At 45.4% G+C, this 17,017-nt stretch overlaps 1 protein-coding gene across 3 annotated transcripts in view; it reads right to left on the bottom strand.

The window, feature by feature from the left end:
• The window catches only part of LOC139559195 (collagen alpha-1(XVI) chain-like), a 136,322-nt gene extending 124,363 nt beyond the window's left edge, over nt 1-11,959 (bottom strand). For 2 of the 3 annotated variants that reach the window (XM_071374969.1, XM_071374973.1), the window contains exons 1-2: nt 11,814-11,950; nt 565-683 (exon numbers count right to left, since the gene is read on the bottom strand). In XM_071374969.1, the coding sequence (XP_071231070.1) occupies nt 565-640 (76 nt within the window). In that variant the 5' untranslated portion in view covers nt 641-683; nt 11,814-11,950. Of the gene's footprint in view, nt 1-564; nt 684-11,813 lie in introns of all 3 variants that reach the window. The other variant, XM_071374972.1, reaches the window with a different exon arrangement.
• Between the last annotated feature and the right edge of the window lie 5,058 nt (nt 11,960-17,017).

Here is a 17,017-nt window from a genome sequence, read left to right as displayed (position 1 = left end):
AGACTCATAACAGAGTAATGAATGGGTTATAGAACATGAATACAACCACATACTACAAACACATTAACATTTAGACCACAGCTAGGCCTGACAGCTACCAACTCAACCACACACTCAGGCGTGGTCACGCACAGACCCACAGACACCGACAGACACACACACACATGCAAACACACACTCAAACAGCCACAGAGCTCTAGCAGACTAGTGTTGCACTGATTCTGATGAAATACACATTTCAATACTGTGTGTCAGTGGAACCCAAGCTTCACCCTTTTCAAATTCAGACAAAGAAGTCAGAGAATTCAGAGATTTTGACAGTCAGACTGAAGAGAGATGGAAGTCTGGAAGGTCACACAAAACACTCAGATAGATGAAACACCACCGCAGATGGAAGTCTAATGAAAGGATCAGAACCAGAAACATCATTTGAAGTAGAATTCTGAAGTAGAGGCAGCAGACATGAGAAGGAGATAATACATTCTACTCCTGACAAATGCAACGGCTTGGAACACGTTGTATTTATCGGTTTACCAGACTACTGCGTGGAGAAAATAGACTCACCTTTGGATGATGTCACCAGGTCCCATGACCAGAGGCTGAGGGAGAGCAGAACCAGGAAGGAGCTGAGATTCCTCATGGCACACTCCTCTGGATATACACACACACACCTCAACTGCTACCTAGGAGAGAGGGAGGAGGGAGAGAGGGAAGGGAGAGGGAAGGGAGGTGGAGAGATATAGAGGGAAGGGAGGTGGAGAGAAAGAGAGGGAAGGGAGGTGGAGAGAGATATAGAGGGAAGGGAGGTGGAGAGAGATATAGAGGAAAGGGAGGTGGAGAGAAAGAGAGGGAAGGGAGGTGGAGAGAGATATAGAGGGAAGGGAGGTGGAGAGAAAGAGAGGGAAGGAAGGTGGAGAGAGATATAGAGGGAAGGGAGGTGGAGAGAGATATAGAGGAAAGGGAGGTGGAGAGAAAGAGAGGGAAGGGAGGTGGAGAGAGAGATATAGAGGGAAGGGAGGTGGAGAGAAAGAGAGGGAAGGGAGGTGGAGAGAGATATAGAGGGAAGGGAGGTGGAGAGAAAGAGAGGGAAGGGAGGTGGAGAGAGATATAGAGGGAAGGGAGGTGGAGAGAAAGACAGGGAAGGGAGGTGGAGAGAAAGAGAGGGAAGGGATGTGGAGAGAGATATAGAGGAAAGGGAGGTGGAGAGAAAGACAGGGAAGGGAGGTGGAGAGAAAGACAGGGAAGGGAGGTGGAGAGAGATATAGAGGGAAGGGAGGTGGAGAGAGATATAGAGGGAAGGGAGGTGGAGAGAAAGACAGGGAAGGGAGGTGGAGAGAGATATAGAGGGAAGGGAGGTGGAGAGAAAGAGAGGGAAGGGAGGTGGAGAGAGATATAGAGGGAAGGGAGGTGGAGAGAAAGAGAGGGAAGGGAGGTGGAGAGAGATATAGAGGGAAGGGAGGTGGAGAGAAAGACAGGGAAGGGAGGTGGAGAGAAAGAGAGGGAAGGGATGTGGAGAGAGATATAGAGGAAAGGGAGGTGGAGAGAAAGACAGGGAAGGGAGGTGGAGAGAAAGAGAGGGAAGGGAGGTGGAGAGAGATATAGAGGGAAGGGAGGTGGAGAGAGATATAGAGGGAAGGGAGGTGGAGAGAAAGACAGGGAAGGGAGGTGGGGAGAAAGAGAGGGAAGGGAGGTGGAGAGAGAGAAAATAAACATTATCAAACAACACTGTGATTGGAGAACACATTGTAAGAAACAGGCGGTACACGACCACGTCAATTCCAAGAAGACTCAACTAGATGTATTGGTGTTGAACTGGGAGTTGCAGGTCTGAATCCCACATCCAGCTACCGTCAGAATTAGCTACAATTTTCATCCCTAAGTGTCCTGATTATGGTAATAGCTAAATCAGAGCAAATGTGTTAATGATGAGGTTGAAAATGTGATGAGGTACAGTCAATGTAAATGAATTAGCTAACCGATGGCCAGTATTCATATGGGAGAAATGTCACTCCATGTAGTCTGATGATCCTCATTATATCCATCTGGACATCACTGGGACTGGAAACAGACACACTTCTCACACATCGAGACATTACTCTATACTCAGCTATACCAGTTATTTGCAACCCCAATGAATCAGTCAAACCCGTGTTTTTTTTCTAACACAACAACTAATTTGACCGTTCGACACAGCCGGAGACAATCAGTTGTAATGAGTATGAATGTGCAGTAGATTGTTCCTTGACACAGCAACAGGCAGCCTCAGTAAGTATTAATTACTTCCAGCGCCGACAGAGATGGCTGCCTCGCTTCGCGTTCCTAGTAAACTGTGCAGTATTTTGTTTTTTTATGTGTTATTTCTTACATTGTTACCCCAGGAAATCTTAGGTTTTATACAGTCGGGAGGAACTATTGGATATAAGAACAACGTCAACTCACCAACATTACGACCAGGAATACGACTTTCACGAAGCGGATCCTCTGTTTGGCCCACCACCCAGGGCAATGGATCGGATCCCAGCCGGCCAACCAAAACAACGACGCCGTAAAAGGGGCAGACAAAGCGGTCTTCTGGTCAGGCTCCGTAGACGGGCACATCGAGCACCGCTCCTGAGCATACTACTCGCCAATGTCCAGTCTCTTGACAACAAGGTAGACGAAATCCGAGCAAGAGTTGCCTTCCAGAGAGACATCAGAGACTGTAACGCTCTTTGTTTCACGGAAACATGGCTCACTCGAGACACGCTATCGGAGTCGGTACAGCCACCTGGTTTCTTCATGCATCGCGCTGACAGAAACAAGCATCTCTCTGGTAAGAAGAAGGGCAGGGGTGTATGCCTTATGATGAATGTGACGTGGTGTGATCATAACAACATACGGGAACTCAAGTCCTTTTGTTCACCTGAATTACAATCAAATGCGGACCGCATTTTCTACAAAGAGAATTCTCTTCGATCACAATCACAGTCGTGTATATTCTCCCCCAAGCAGACACATCGACGGCCCTGAAAGAACTTAATTCGACAAAACAAACATTTATTGTGGAACTGGGATTCCTGGGAGTGCATTCTGATGAAGATCATCAAAGGTAAGTGAATATTTATAATGCTATTTCTGACTTCTGTTGACTCCACAACATGGCGGTTTGGTCTCTGAGCGCTGTACTCAGATTATAGCATGGTGTGCTTTTTCGGTAAAGCTTTTTCTAAATCTGACACAGTGGTTGCATTAAGGAGAAGTTTATCTAAAGTTCCATGCATAACACTCGTATCTTTTATCAATGTTTATAATGAGTATTTCTGTAAATTGATGTGGCTCTCTGCAAAATCACCGGATGTTTTGCAAGCAAAACATTACTGAACGTAACGCGCCAATGTAAACTGAGATTTTTGGATATAAATATGAACTTTATCGAACAAAACATACATGTATTGTGTAACACGAAGTCCTATGAGTGTAACACGAAGTCCTATCATCAGTCATCTGATGAAGATCATCAAAGGTTAGTGATTAATTTTATCTCTATTTCTGCTTTTTGTGACTCCTCTCTTTGGCTGGAAAAATGGCTGTGTTTTTCTGTGACTAGGTGCAGACCTAACATAATCGCATGGTAAGCTTTCGTCGTAAAGCCTTTTTGAAATCGGACACTGTGTTGGGATTAACAACAACTTTTTCTTAAAAATGGTGTAAAATACTTGTAGGTTTGAGGAATTTTAATTATGAGATTTCTGTTGTTTGAATTTGGCGCCCTGCACTTTCACTGGCTGTTGTCATATCGATCCCATTAACGGGATCTCAGCCGTAAGAAGTTAATCAGGGCAAGGTGACCGGAAACATGACCGAATACAAACAGTGTAGCTATTCCCTCCGCAAGGCAATCAAACAAGCTAAGCGTCAGTATAGAGACAAAGTAGAGTCGCAATTCAACGGCTCAGACACGAGAGGTATGTGGCAGGGTCTACAGTCAATCACGGACTACAAAAGAAAAACCAGCCCCGTCGCGGACCACGATGTCTTGCTCCCAGACAGACTAAACAACTTCTTTGCTCGCTTTGAGGACAATACAGTGCCACTGACACATCCGGCTACCAAAACCTGCGAGCTCTCCTTCACTGCAGCCAACGTGAGTAAAACATTTAAACGTGTTAACCCTCGCAAGGCTGCAGTCCCAGACAGCATCCCCAGCCGCGTCCTCAGAGTATGCGCAGACCAGCTGGCTGGTGTGTTTACGGACATATTCAATCAATCCTTATCCCAGTCTGCTGTTCCCACATGCTTCAAGAGGGCCACCATTGTGCATGTTCCCAAGAAAGCTAAGGTAACTGAGCTAAACGACTACCGCCCCATAGCACTCACTTCCGTCATCATGAAGTGCTTTGAGAGACTAGTCAAGGACCATATCATCTCCACCGTACCTGACACCCTAGAGCCACTCCAATGTGCTTACCACCCCAATAGGTCCACAGACGACGCAATCGCAACTACACTGCACACTGCCCTAACCCATCTGGACAAGAGGAATACCTATGTAAGAATGCTGTTCATCGACTACAGCTCAGCATTTATCACCATAGTACCCTCAAAACTCATCATTAAGCTCGAGACCCTGGGTCTCGACCCCGCCCTGTGCAACTGGGTCCTGGACTTCCTGACGGGCCGCCCCCAGGTGGTGAAGGTAGGTAACAACATCTCCACCCCGCTGATCCTCAACACTGGGGCCCCACAAGGGTGCGTTCTCAGCCCTCTCATGTACTCCCTATTCACCTATGACTGCGTGGCCATGCACGCCTCCAACTCAATCATCAAGTTTGCAGACGACACTACAATGGTGGGCTTGATTACCAACAACGACGAGACGGCCTACAGGGAGGAGGTGAGGGCCCTCGGAGTGTGGTGTCAGGAAAATAACCTCACACTCAATGTCAACAAAACAAAGGAGATGATCGTGGACTTCAGGAAACAGCAGCCCCCTATCCACATCGACGGGACAGTAGTGGAGAGGGTGTAAAGTTTTAAGTCCCTCGGCGTGCACATCACGGGAAAACTGAAATGGTCCACCCACACAGACAGCGTGGGGAAAAAGGCGCAGCAGCGCCTCTTCAACCTCAGGAGGCTGAAGAAATTCGGCTTGTCACCAAAAACACTCAAACTTTTACAGATGCACAATCGAGAGCATCCTGTCGGGCTGTATCACCGCCTGGTACGGCAACTGCTCTGCCCATAACCGTAAGGCTCTCCAGAGGGTAGTGAGGTCTGCACAACGCATCACCGGGGGTAAACTACCTGCCCTCCAGGACACCTACACCACCCGATGTCACAGGAAGGCCAAAAAGATAATCAAGGACAACAACCACCCGAGCCACTGCCTGTTCACCCCGCTATCATATAGAAGGTCAGTACAGGTTCATCAAAGCGGGGACCGAGAGTCTGAAAAACAGCTTCTATTTCAAGGCCATCAGACTGTTAAACAGCCGTCACTAACATAGAGTGGCTGCTGCCAACATACTAACTCAACTCTAGCCACTTTAATAATGGAAAAATTGATGTAATAAATGTATCACTAGCCACTTTAAAAAAATGCCACGGCCAAGTCTGTATGGGTCCTCAACGGCACCTAAATCCTGAGTTTTCCTTGCAAATAGAGTGAAGATCAGAAGGGATCATGTTAACAGGCAACATGCCCACATCCATTAACATGTCATTAAAATGTCATTAACATGTTATTAACAAGCTCATGTCCAAGTCACCGTCTGTCTATACATTTGGCCTTCGACACACAGAGACAGTAACAACAGACAGTGTGCATGTCTTTGGCCTCATCACACAGAGACAGTAACAACAGACAGTGTGCATGTCTTTGGCCTCATCACACAGAGACAGTAACAACAGACAGTGTGCATGTCTTTGGCCTCAACACACAGAGACAGTAACAACAGACAGTGTGCATGTCTTTGGCCTCATCACACAGAGACAGTAACAACAGACAGTGTGCATGTCTTTGGCCTCATCACACAGAGACAGTAACAACAGACAGTGTGCATGTCTTTGGCCTCAACACACAGAGACAGTAACAACAGACAGTGTGCATGTCTTTGGCCTCGACACACAGAGACAGTAACAACAGACAGTGTGCATGTCTTTGGCCTCATCACACAGAGACAGTAACAACAGACAGTGTTGTTACACACAGAGACAGTAACAACAGACAGTGTTGTTACACACAGAGACAGTAACAACAGACAGTGTTGTTACACACAGAGACAGTAACAACAGACAGTGTGCATGTCTTTGGCCTCGACACACAGAGACAGTAACAACAGACAGTGTTGTTACACACAGAGACAGTAACAACAGACAGTGTTGTTACACACAGAGACAGTAACAACAGACAGTGTTGTTACACACAGAGACAGTAACAACAGACAGTGTTGTTACACACAGAGACAGTAACAACAGACAGTGTTGTTACACACAGAGACAGTAACAACAGACAGTGTGCATGTCTTTGGCCTCGACACACACAAACAGTCAGCCCTGGCAATACTTATTCTCTCTCTCATTCTTCCTCTCGTTCCCATGTGGTGAGTATGTTCTAACAGCTGGCTGTAGCAGATCAAGGCAGTATTAGCCTAGTGTAGATTGCTGCTCTGTGTCAGCCTGAGTTCAGGAGGGACTGACTCTCTGTCTGTGGAGGAAACATAGGAGAGCAGGGTGTATTCATTGCAGCGATTATATTACAAAACGTTTCGTAACAGTTAACAAAATGTTTTGCAACGAAAACAAGAGTTTCTATTGGACAAATTCAGGTAGGTCCCTCCCCGTTTTGTTTCCGTTTACTCTGTATGCTTCCGTTTGGTTCTTAAATGGTAAACGATGTCCCCACTCCTGGTTTTACTATCATTTGAGGACTTCTGGTCCCCACAAGGATAGTAAAACCACACACACACACACACACACACACACACACACACACACACACACACACACACACACACACACACACACACACACACACACACACACACACACACACACACACACACACACACACACACACACACACACACAAAAGACAGGTGAGTGTCAAACAAACATTGAGTTATATTGAATATCATTTTTTGTGTTATAACATCAATAAAAGCGCTGTATATTGTTGTTGCACTGTTTGTATAAGGTGTGTGTGTGTGTGTGTGTGTGTGTGTGTGTGTGTGTGTGTGTGTGTGTGTGTGTGTGTGTGTGTGTGTGTGTGTGTGTGTGTGTGTGTGGTTTTATTATCCTTGTGGGGACCAGAAGTCCTCAAATGATAGTAAAACCAGGAGTGGGGACATTTCGTTGGTCCCCACAAGGGAAAAGGCTATTTTAGGCTTAGGGGTTAGGTTTAGGATTAGGGTTATAATTAGGGTTAAGGGGTAGGTTTAGGATTAGGGTTATAATTAGGGTTAAGGGGTAGGTTTAGGAGTCAGGGTTATAATTAGGGTTAAGGGGTAGGTTTAGGATTAGGGTTATAATTAGGGTTAAGGGGTAGGTTTAGGAGTCAGGGTTAGGAGTTTGGGGTTAAGTTTAGGATTAGGTTAAGGGTTAGGGTTAGGTTTAGGGTTAGGGAAAATAGGATTTTGAATGGGAATCAATTGTTTGGTCCCCACAACAATTGTAAAACAAACTTTTGAGTGTGTGCCTGTGTGACAAGCACATTAGTGTGTGTCTGTGTCTATGCATCTGTTGTGTGTTAACTCCAGCTACTCTTGGAAGAAGGATTTTGGTTATGTCCACCTCACTTAGGGGCTGATTCAGACATTATGCCTCAGCATTTGACATTCAGACATACCTTATTCAGGTAACACACTCTGCAAGTGTGGCTACATTGCGCGCTCTGAATAGATTTTATTCAAACAGCTGAAAACCCCTCCTTCCCACTTGCTGGCCAACATATTTTCCCGTGGCCTTTCATCCAATGGGGTTTGCAGTACATTTACCTTAAGCCATCCCTTTAAATACAGTGTATAATTTTGACGACAGACTCGCTAGAATATATCAATTCCGGGGATTCCGAATATTAGGGATCAACAAAAGAAAGCCATCTAAATATATCCGTTTCAGCACCAATTGGTAGATTTAAAAATACTCTAATCTTGTAGATTATTTAGGTTTAGGAAAGTATTTATGAATCATAAAATACTGGTTTTGGAGAGCCTTTACACACGAAAGAAAGAAAACCGTGTTTGAATTCATTCTGAAAAATGACACATTCAGATATTCAACCCATGGTAATGTTGGAAGATTAGTGTACACATAATTATAATAGGGAGAATAGTGTACAATAGTAGGATATACCCTCATCTATTGTCTGCACTAACCATGGACATGTGTGATGACACAGCCAAGTATTGCGCCATGCGTCTGGTTCAAACTGTTACTGCTTGGTCTGCGCTCCCCTCCATAGGGATTTAATTAGCCTACATCCCTGCACGTTAGAAGGCTGTACAGCTTCCACTCTGTATAATGGCACAGCATTTCATACATTTTACTGTGGGAAAGATGATATGTTGACATGCTTCAGTCTGCTGCCATATGACTGGTTTCACATTTGTCACATTTGTGTTATTTATATTAATAATTCCCTTATCCAAACGTATTACTTATTTACCTAGCTTTTATCAATAGTTATTATCAAGTTATAAATTACAGTGCATGGAGAATGCTGTTATTTCTATCTGGAAAAAATCAAGTAGATGCTTTTTCCATTTGGAACCGGTAGGTTCGCTAAACCTTATTCATGGTTTCCTCGAGCTTAAAAGTGGTGGAATTATTAGGGAATGAAGTCAAGGTCAGAATAGTCGTATCTGTAGACACACTTTCATTTATTCAATCTCCCCCCAAACTAACAGCGGGCGAGTAGCATGCGATTCTCATGCTTAAATTCAAGGTCAGAATACGCTTAGAGAGAAAAGTGCATTTGTAAGAGAATTACGTTCCATTTACGCGCGCTTAACTCGGGTCGGAATTCCCCCCTTAGTGACAGCCCAATCACAGGACTTTACCCTCTCAGATGCTGAGGAGTGCATTTGGTGCTGTGCTATGAAAACAACCTCAAAACCATTTTGTAGGGTCAGAGCCCTGAGCAATAAGAACACACACACATACACCCAGCTGCTTCCCCAACCCACACACACACAAATAGGCTAAGCATGCATGTACTTCAGACCTGTTGCAACACGAGACAAGGAATGAAGACAGTAACCGTCTTCAGGCTACAACAGTCCCTCCAAATATTCACTGACCCAGGTTAAGCACAGACTTGAACAAATCTAATGGAGACAATATTCAAAGTCTGTCTCATTTAATAAATAATATGTCATTCAGCAGACGCTTTTATCCATAGCGATTTACAGTCGTTCATTTTACTTATGGATGGTTGCGGGAATCAAACCCACTACCCTGGCGTTACAAGTGAAATGCTCTACCAAATTAGCTACAAAGGACGACAGAGAAACATCGTTACTCTATCTCCACTGGGCTGCGTTCAGAAAGTGTTCATGAGTGATCGTTATGTGAAGCCAAAGCAGTCCCAGTTTCCATCAGTTCTGTCAAAAAGCAGTTGGGTTAGATGATTGCTCTGTAAAGGTCACACGTGTTATTTTAAATTGCACGTGGAAGTGCACAGATACTGGAAACAATTGTTCTGACAATCGTGCAGCTTTATTCACAGCCTCACAAACATGGAGGATGAAACCTTGTTCACTGAGAATCACCGAAACTCCTCTTCCGTAGGGAATATTGATTGGTCATATTTTTTTATTTAAAAAGGCAAAGTCAGTTAAGAACAAATTAATATTTACAATGACGGCCACCAAAAGGCAAAAGGCCTCCTGCGGGATTGGGGCTGGGATTAAAAATACAAATTAATTAAATAAAAATATAGGACAAAACACACATCACGACAAGAGAGACAACACAACACTAGATAAAGAGAAACCTAAGACAACGACATAGCATAGCAGCAACACATGACAACACAGCATGGTAGCATCACAAAATGACAACAACATGGTAGCAACATAACATGGCAGCAGCACAAAACAGGGTACAAACATTATTGGACACAGTCAACAGCACACAGGTCAAGAAGGTAGAAACAACAATACATCACGCAAAACAGCCACAACTGTCAGTAATAGGTCCATGATTGAGTCTTTGAATGAAGAGATGGAGATAAAACTGTCCAGTTTGAGTGTTTGTTGCAGCTCGTTCCAGTCACTAGCTGCAGCAAACTGAAAAGTTTGGGCCAGGAGCTTCTCCTGACCATGGACCTTTAAGCTATAGGCCCAAAGTTGTTTTTCTGATCAGGTGTAGGGGGGAAAAACGGCCCTATTTACAATACCTATGGATGGTAGATCTTAGCCTTCAACCAGGACCGGCCCCAGGAATAAGTGACATAAGAGGTTACTTTGGGCCCTTGGCCAAAATGTGTAGAATTGCAGAACATTAGCTTAAAAACGGCAAAAATGTCTCTCCACCCTGTGGCTAAATGTGTAGAATTGCAGGATATTAGTTATAAAATTGCTCAATCTTCTGCCTGCCCCATGGCGAAATGTGTAGAATTGCAAGAACTCTAAAACGTCATTTCCCCTCTTAGTTGTCGGGGGGGGGCACTAAATGTGTGTGTGAGGGGGGGGGGGGTTCTTATTTCCAAATCATGCGTAAAAAGTAGTAGTTTAGGTTGGCTGACATCACATTTACAAACATTTTCCATGGCACCGCTCAACCTCAAGGGAAGGGTAGACTAAATCATCCACCTTTTGAAAAGACCAAAGAAGCGCAGCCGACTGAAGCTGGAGAGGAATATTATCATGAGTCATGAGAAAACTATATCGACCCACAGTATTTCCACACTTATCTCTCAATGGTGACACCTGGAAAGCTTCCAAAGTGACTTAAGTCTGGCAAACATCCAGATAATCTCGGTGCTCCAACGCAGTGGAAATAACTCTTAGTGGGCATTATAGAAATCCGCGAGAGAAATCTATTCCATTCCATCGCCGTGGAGAGTTGCTCGGCGCTTTGGTTGGTTGGTTGAGCGGCACAGAATTGGCTTCCCATAGGCGATTGGTGAACGTAGTAGTCCTATCACATTGGACATACATAAAAGTTTTCCGTTCGAAATCCCCACTTCTTTGAATGCAGATATTTCTTGTCCATTGGGCAAAGGCAGCCACATGAAACTGAAGTTACACACTAATTCACTTCTTCACCAAATCTATCTGCGGATGAAGTTGCAGCTAGAAACTGATCTAAAGCCAGTTCTCTTTTTCCCTGATTCCCTCACTCATATTGTAAGGCTACGGTATATTGAACATAGAGCTGATTCTAGATCTGCGCCAATGGTAATCCTCTATTATACCACGATCATCATCAGGCTCCACTTCTTTTGGAAAACTTCCAAAGATTCCCAATTGGTTTACCACTTCAGTCATAAGATGTTAAATTGCGTGTAATTGCTCTCAGCAAGTTCTTCGTTACAAAATCAGCCATTTAAGTTGTAGGCTACAATGCGCACATTAGGTAGGCCTAATCAATTGATTGGTTGATAAACACCTCGGAGTACTGTGTTTGCAAGTAGAGGTTGCTATTCTATTACCTATAGCCTAATTCAACTTATCAAACATAAACAGTTGGCAAACTATCTAAAGTAAAATGCACCACTTGCATTGCAGGCCTATCATTAAATATTGTAGCCTGGGTGAGAAGTGCGCTGCTGACAGAAATGACTTGCTTTAGCGTGAATGGAATCGATAAAAAGTGTTATCCATACTTACAGCTAATGATAGATCCCCGCAGTTACGACCACATTAATCCAACATGTACGGTAAAATCGTGCTGAGGTGGGTAAAATCCTTTTGCTGCTGTCCGGTTTGTACTCCACACCGTTTTTCCCCTCCGGCTTTTTCTGATGGAACCTTCTTACCAGGGGGGGAAGAAACAGTTACTGCCAGAGTGATCATGTCCAACTTCTTTCCCCTCCCCTCTTTTTGCTGGCAGTTGTTTGAAAAAGTTTATTTTCTCTCTCTTCTGTCTTTTTTTCACTTTCTCTGGGACATCCTCCAGTTCGAACGTGTAGTGACATCACCTGGTCCACGGTTGGAAAATGAGCCTCTGGCGAGGCCCTCTCTCCCTCCCCGTCTCTCCCTCCCTCCCTACCTCCCCATCTCTCCCTCTCTCCCTCCCTGTCTCTCCCTCCCTCCCCGTCTCTCCCTCTCCCTCCCCCTCTCTCCCTCCCCGTCTCTCCCTCCCTCCCTCCCTACCTCTCCCTCTCTCCCTCCCCGTCTCTCCCTCTCTCCCTCCCTCCCCCTCCCTCCCTCCCTCCCTCCCTCCCTCCCCGTCTCTCCCTCTCTCCCTCTCTCCCTCCCCGTCTCTCCCTCCCTCCCCGTCTCTCCCTCTCTCCCTCCCCGTCTCTCCCTCCCTACCTCTCTCCCTCCCTCCCTCCCTCCCTGTCTCTCCCTCCCCGTCTCTCCCTCCCTCCCTCCCTCCCTCCCTCCCTCCCTCCCTCCCTCCCCGTCTCTCCCTCTCTCCCTCCCTGTCTCTCCCTCCCTCCCCGTCTCTCCCTCCCCGTCTCTCCCTCCCCATCTCTCCCTCTCCCCTCCCCGTCTCTCCCTCTCTCCCTCCCCGTCTCTCCCTCTCTCCCTCCCCGTCTCTCCCTCTCTCCCTCCCCGTCTCTCCCTCTCTCCCTCCCCGTCTCTCCCTCTCTCCCTCCCCGTCTCTCCCTCTCTCCCTCCCCGTCTCTCCGTCTCTCCCTCCCTCCCTTACCTACCTACCTCTTTTCATCCCCTCCTTCACTCTCCGTCTCGCACAAGTAAGTTGCTCACGTTCTGCTTGCCGGGGTCGACTGTCGGTGACATTATAAACCGCATTCTGAAGCGATATCATTGCTATAGGTAAAGCTACTCTCTCTATCTTCACTCAAAATAATATTGTAGGATAACTGTTTTTAAGCTCAATTTATGTACAGTGTTTGTAATGTTATTTGCAAAACATACAGATATTTGCACTGTAGGCTGTTATGTTAGACCACTGCGCCACTCGGGAGTCCAGCCTCAATGATACACACATGCCACTAATTATCAGGCCTACAGGCTCTTTAGTTTGTATTTAAATCATGTCCAGCAATTCCTCAGTTTCATTCCAGTTTTGTGCGTCCAAGTTAAGAGGATGTTTGTTTCCTATTTACCATGTATATTCTAGTTAAGCCATAACATTTAGATGTCATGTAATTTCCTTATATTCCTTAGAGATATATTGGTTTAATAGATTCATCCTTATCACTTTTACCTTGTATGTTAAACCACCTGCTTGTAATGTCTCTCTTTTGTTGCATAACCACACACAAATCCAACTTTACCAACCAATCTCCAACCAACAGTCCTTAGTAAATAAGTGAACTTTGGCACTGTCTTTGTCATCTGTTTGCAGAGTACCTCTGGTGACCTCTATCCAACCAGTTACCTATTGTATCTATCTCAGCAGTCATATATGGCAATGACTGCAAGGGAGGTAATGGATTAAATCTGCGAGTCAGTAGAAAGGCCTCTTTAGTGTCCTAAGATTTCATAACTGTTATGTTAATTGCCTACCATCTGTAAGCTGTTAGTGTCTTAATGACCGTTCCACAGGTGCATGTTTATTAATTGTTTATGGTTCTTATTGAACAAGCATGGAAAACAGTGTTTAAACCCTTTACAATGAAGATCGGTAAAGTTATTTCAAAGACATGGTCCTGAAAAAGGGACGTTTCTTTTTTGGCTGAGTTTAGTATTACTGTATCATAAAATGGAACAATTATTTCACCTATCCGCCAGACTAACACACACACACACACACACACACACACACACACACACACACACACACACACACACACACACACACACACACACACACACACACACACACCTACCAGATGAACCACAGACAGCATAAATGTGGCCTCCGGGCTCCTGTCCCTGAGGAAGTCATCTCCAAGGGTCAACTGAGGTCATATCCAGGTAGGGTTGAAGTTCAAAGGTCACGTCCCATAGTAGGGCTCGCAGGACAGCTGCTAGAGTCATTGGTAGAGAGAAGCCCTTTCATAGATCATCTCAAACACACACACACAAACACACGGATGGCGGACTGCAATAGCATCGAATAGTCCCCGCGATTTGCAAATGTTCAGGGAAGTCAGGAACCAATACACGCAGTCAGTCAGGAAAGCTAAGGCTAGCTTTTTCAAGCAGAAATTTGCATCCTGTAGCTCTAACCGATAAATCCATGATAATCGAAAATTTCAATAAGCATTTCTCTACGGCTGGCCATGCCTTCCTCCTGGCTACTCCAACCCCGGCCAACAGCTCCACCCCCCCCCGCAGCTACTCGCCCAAATCCAGATAGCAGATGTTCTGAAAGAGCTGCAAAACCTGGACCTGTACAAATCTTTCTAAAACTATCCGCCGCCATTGTTGCAACCCCTATTACCAGCCTGTTCAACCTCTCTTTCATATCGTCCGAGATCCCTAAAGATTGGAAAACTGCCGCGGTCATACTCCACTTCAAAGGGGGTGACACTCTAGACCCAAACTGCTATAGACCTATATCTATCCTGCCCTGCCTCTCTAAAGTCTTCGAAAGCCAAGTTAATAAACAGATCATTGACCATTTTGAATCCCTCCGTACCTTCTCTGCTGTGCAATCCGGTTTCCGAGCCGGTCACGGGTGCACCTCAGGCACGCTCAAGGTACTAAACGATATCATAACCGCCATCGATAAAAGACAGTACTGTACAGCCGTCTTCATCGACCTGGCCAAGGCTTTCGACTCTGTCAATCACCGTATTCTTATCGGCAGACTCAATAGCCTTGGTTTCTCTAATGACTGCTTCACCTGGTTCACCAACTACTTTGAAGACAGAGTTCAGTGTGTCAAATCAGAGGGCCTGTTGTCCAGACCTCTGGCAGTCTCTATGGGGGTACCACATGGTTCAATTCTCAGGCCGACTCTTTTCTCTGTATATATCAATGATGTCGCTCTTGCTGCGGGTGATTCCCTGATCCACCTCTACGCAGACGACACCATTCTGTATACTTCTGGCCCATCCTTGGACACTGTGCTAACTAACCTCCAAACGAGCTTCAATGCCATACAACACTCCTTCTGTGGCCTCCAACTGCTCTTAAATGCTAGTAAAACCAAATGCATGCTTTTCAACCGATCGCTGCCTGCACCCGCCCGCCCGACTAGCATCACCACCCTGGACGGTTCTGACCTAGAATATGTGAACAACTATAAATACCTAGGTGTCTGGCTAGACTGTAAACTCTCCTTCCAGACTCATATTAAACATCTCCAATCCAAAATCAAATCAAGAATCGTCTTTCTATTTCGCAACAGAGCCTCCTTCACTCACACCGCCAACTTACCCTAGTAAAACTGACTATCCTACCGATCCTCGACTTCGGCGATGTCATCTACAAAATAGCTTCCAATACTCTACTCAGCAAACTGGATGCAGTCTATCACAGTGCCATCCGTTTAGTTACCAAATCACCTGATACTACCCACCACTGCGACCGGTATGCTCCAGTCGGCTGGCCCTCACTACATATTCTTCTCCAGACCCACTGGCTCCAGGTCATCTATAAGTGTATGCTGGTAAAGCTCCGCCTTATCTCAGCTCACTGGTCACGATAACAACACCCACCCGTAGCACACGTTCCAGCAGGTATATCTCACTGGTCATCCCCAAAGCCAACACCTCATTTAGCCGCCTTTCCTTCCAGTTCTCTGCTGCCAGTGACTGGAACAAATTGCAAAAATCGCTGAAGCTAGAGACTTATATTTCCCTCACCAACTTTAAACATCAGCTATCTGAGCAGCTAACCGATCGCTGCAGCTGTACATAGTCCATCTGTACATAGCCCACCCAATTCTACCTACCTCATACCCATACTGTTTTAGCTACTATGGCCTATTTATTGCCAACCTCCTCATGGCTTTTGCACACACTGTATATAAACTTTCTTTTTCTACTGTGTCATTGACTTGTTTACTGTGTTATTGGCTCGTTTATTGTTTATTCTATGTTATTCCATGTGTAACTCTGTGTTGTTGTCTGTGTCACACTGCTTTGCTTTATCTTGGCCAGGTTGCAGTTGTAAATGAGAACTTGTTCTCAACTAGCCTACCTGGTTAAATAAAGGTGAAATAAAAAAATAAAAAAACACACACACAAACACACACACACACAAATAGACACACAAACACACACAGAGTCATAGAGTTCATCTCAGTTCAGAGGGAGGGATAGAGAGGCAGAAAGACAAAGAGGAAGGCAGACAGAAGGAGGAAGGGAGGGTCGGAGAGAGGGAGGGAATAGCCACACTCAGCCACACAACGGTCCAGAGAACAGATTCTATTGAGACCCAGCCACACAGTGGTCCAGAGAACAGATTCTAATGAGACCAAGCCACACAGTGGTCCAGGAAACAGATTCTAATGAGACCAAGCCACACAACGGTTCAGAGAACAGATTCTATTGAGTGTTTTAATGCCACCGTGTTTCTACACCTGCATTGCTTGCTGTTTGGGGTTTAAGACTGGGTTTCTGTACAGCACTTTGATATATCAGCTGATGTAAGAAGGGCTATATAAATAAATTTGATTTGATTCTATTGAGACCCAGCCACACAACGGTCCAGAGAATAGACTCTAATGAGATCCAGCCATACAGCGGTCCAGAGAATAGACTCTAATGAGATCCAGCCATACAGCGGTCCAGAGAACAGATTCTATTGAAACCCAGCCATACAGTGGTCCAGAGAACAGATTATATGGAGACCCAGCCACACAGCGGTCCAGAGAACAGATTCTATTGAGACCCAGCCATACAGCGGTCCAGAGAACAGATTCTATTGAAACCCAGCCATACAGTGGTCCAGAGAACAGATTATATGGAGACCCAGCCACACAGCGGTCCAGAGAACAGATTCTA

This window comes from Salvelinus alpinus, chromosome 29, assembly GCF_045679555.1.
Source record: "Salvelinus alpinus chromosome 29, SLU_Salpinus.1, whole genome shotgun sequence".
Taxonomy (NCBI): domain Eukaryota; kingdom Metazoa; phylum Chordata; class Actinopteri; order Salmoniformes; family Salmonidae; genus Salvelinus; species Salvelinus alpinus.
The sequence above is the reverse complement of the archived record's forward strand: the minus strand, read 5'-3'. Positions and strand labels throughout refer to the sequence as shown.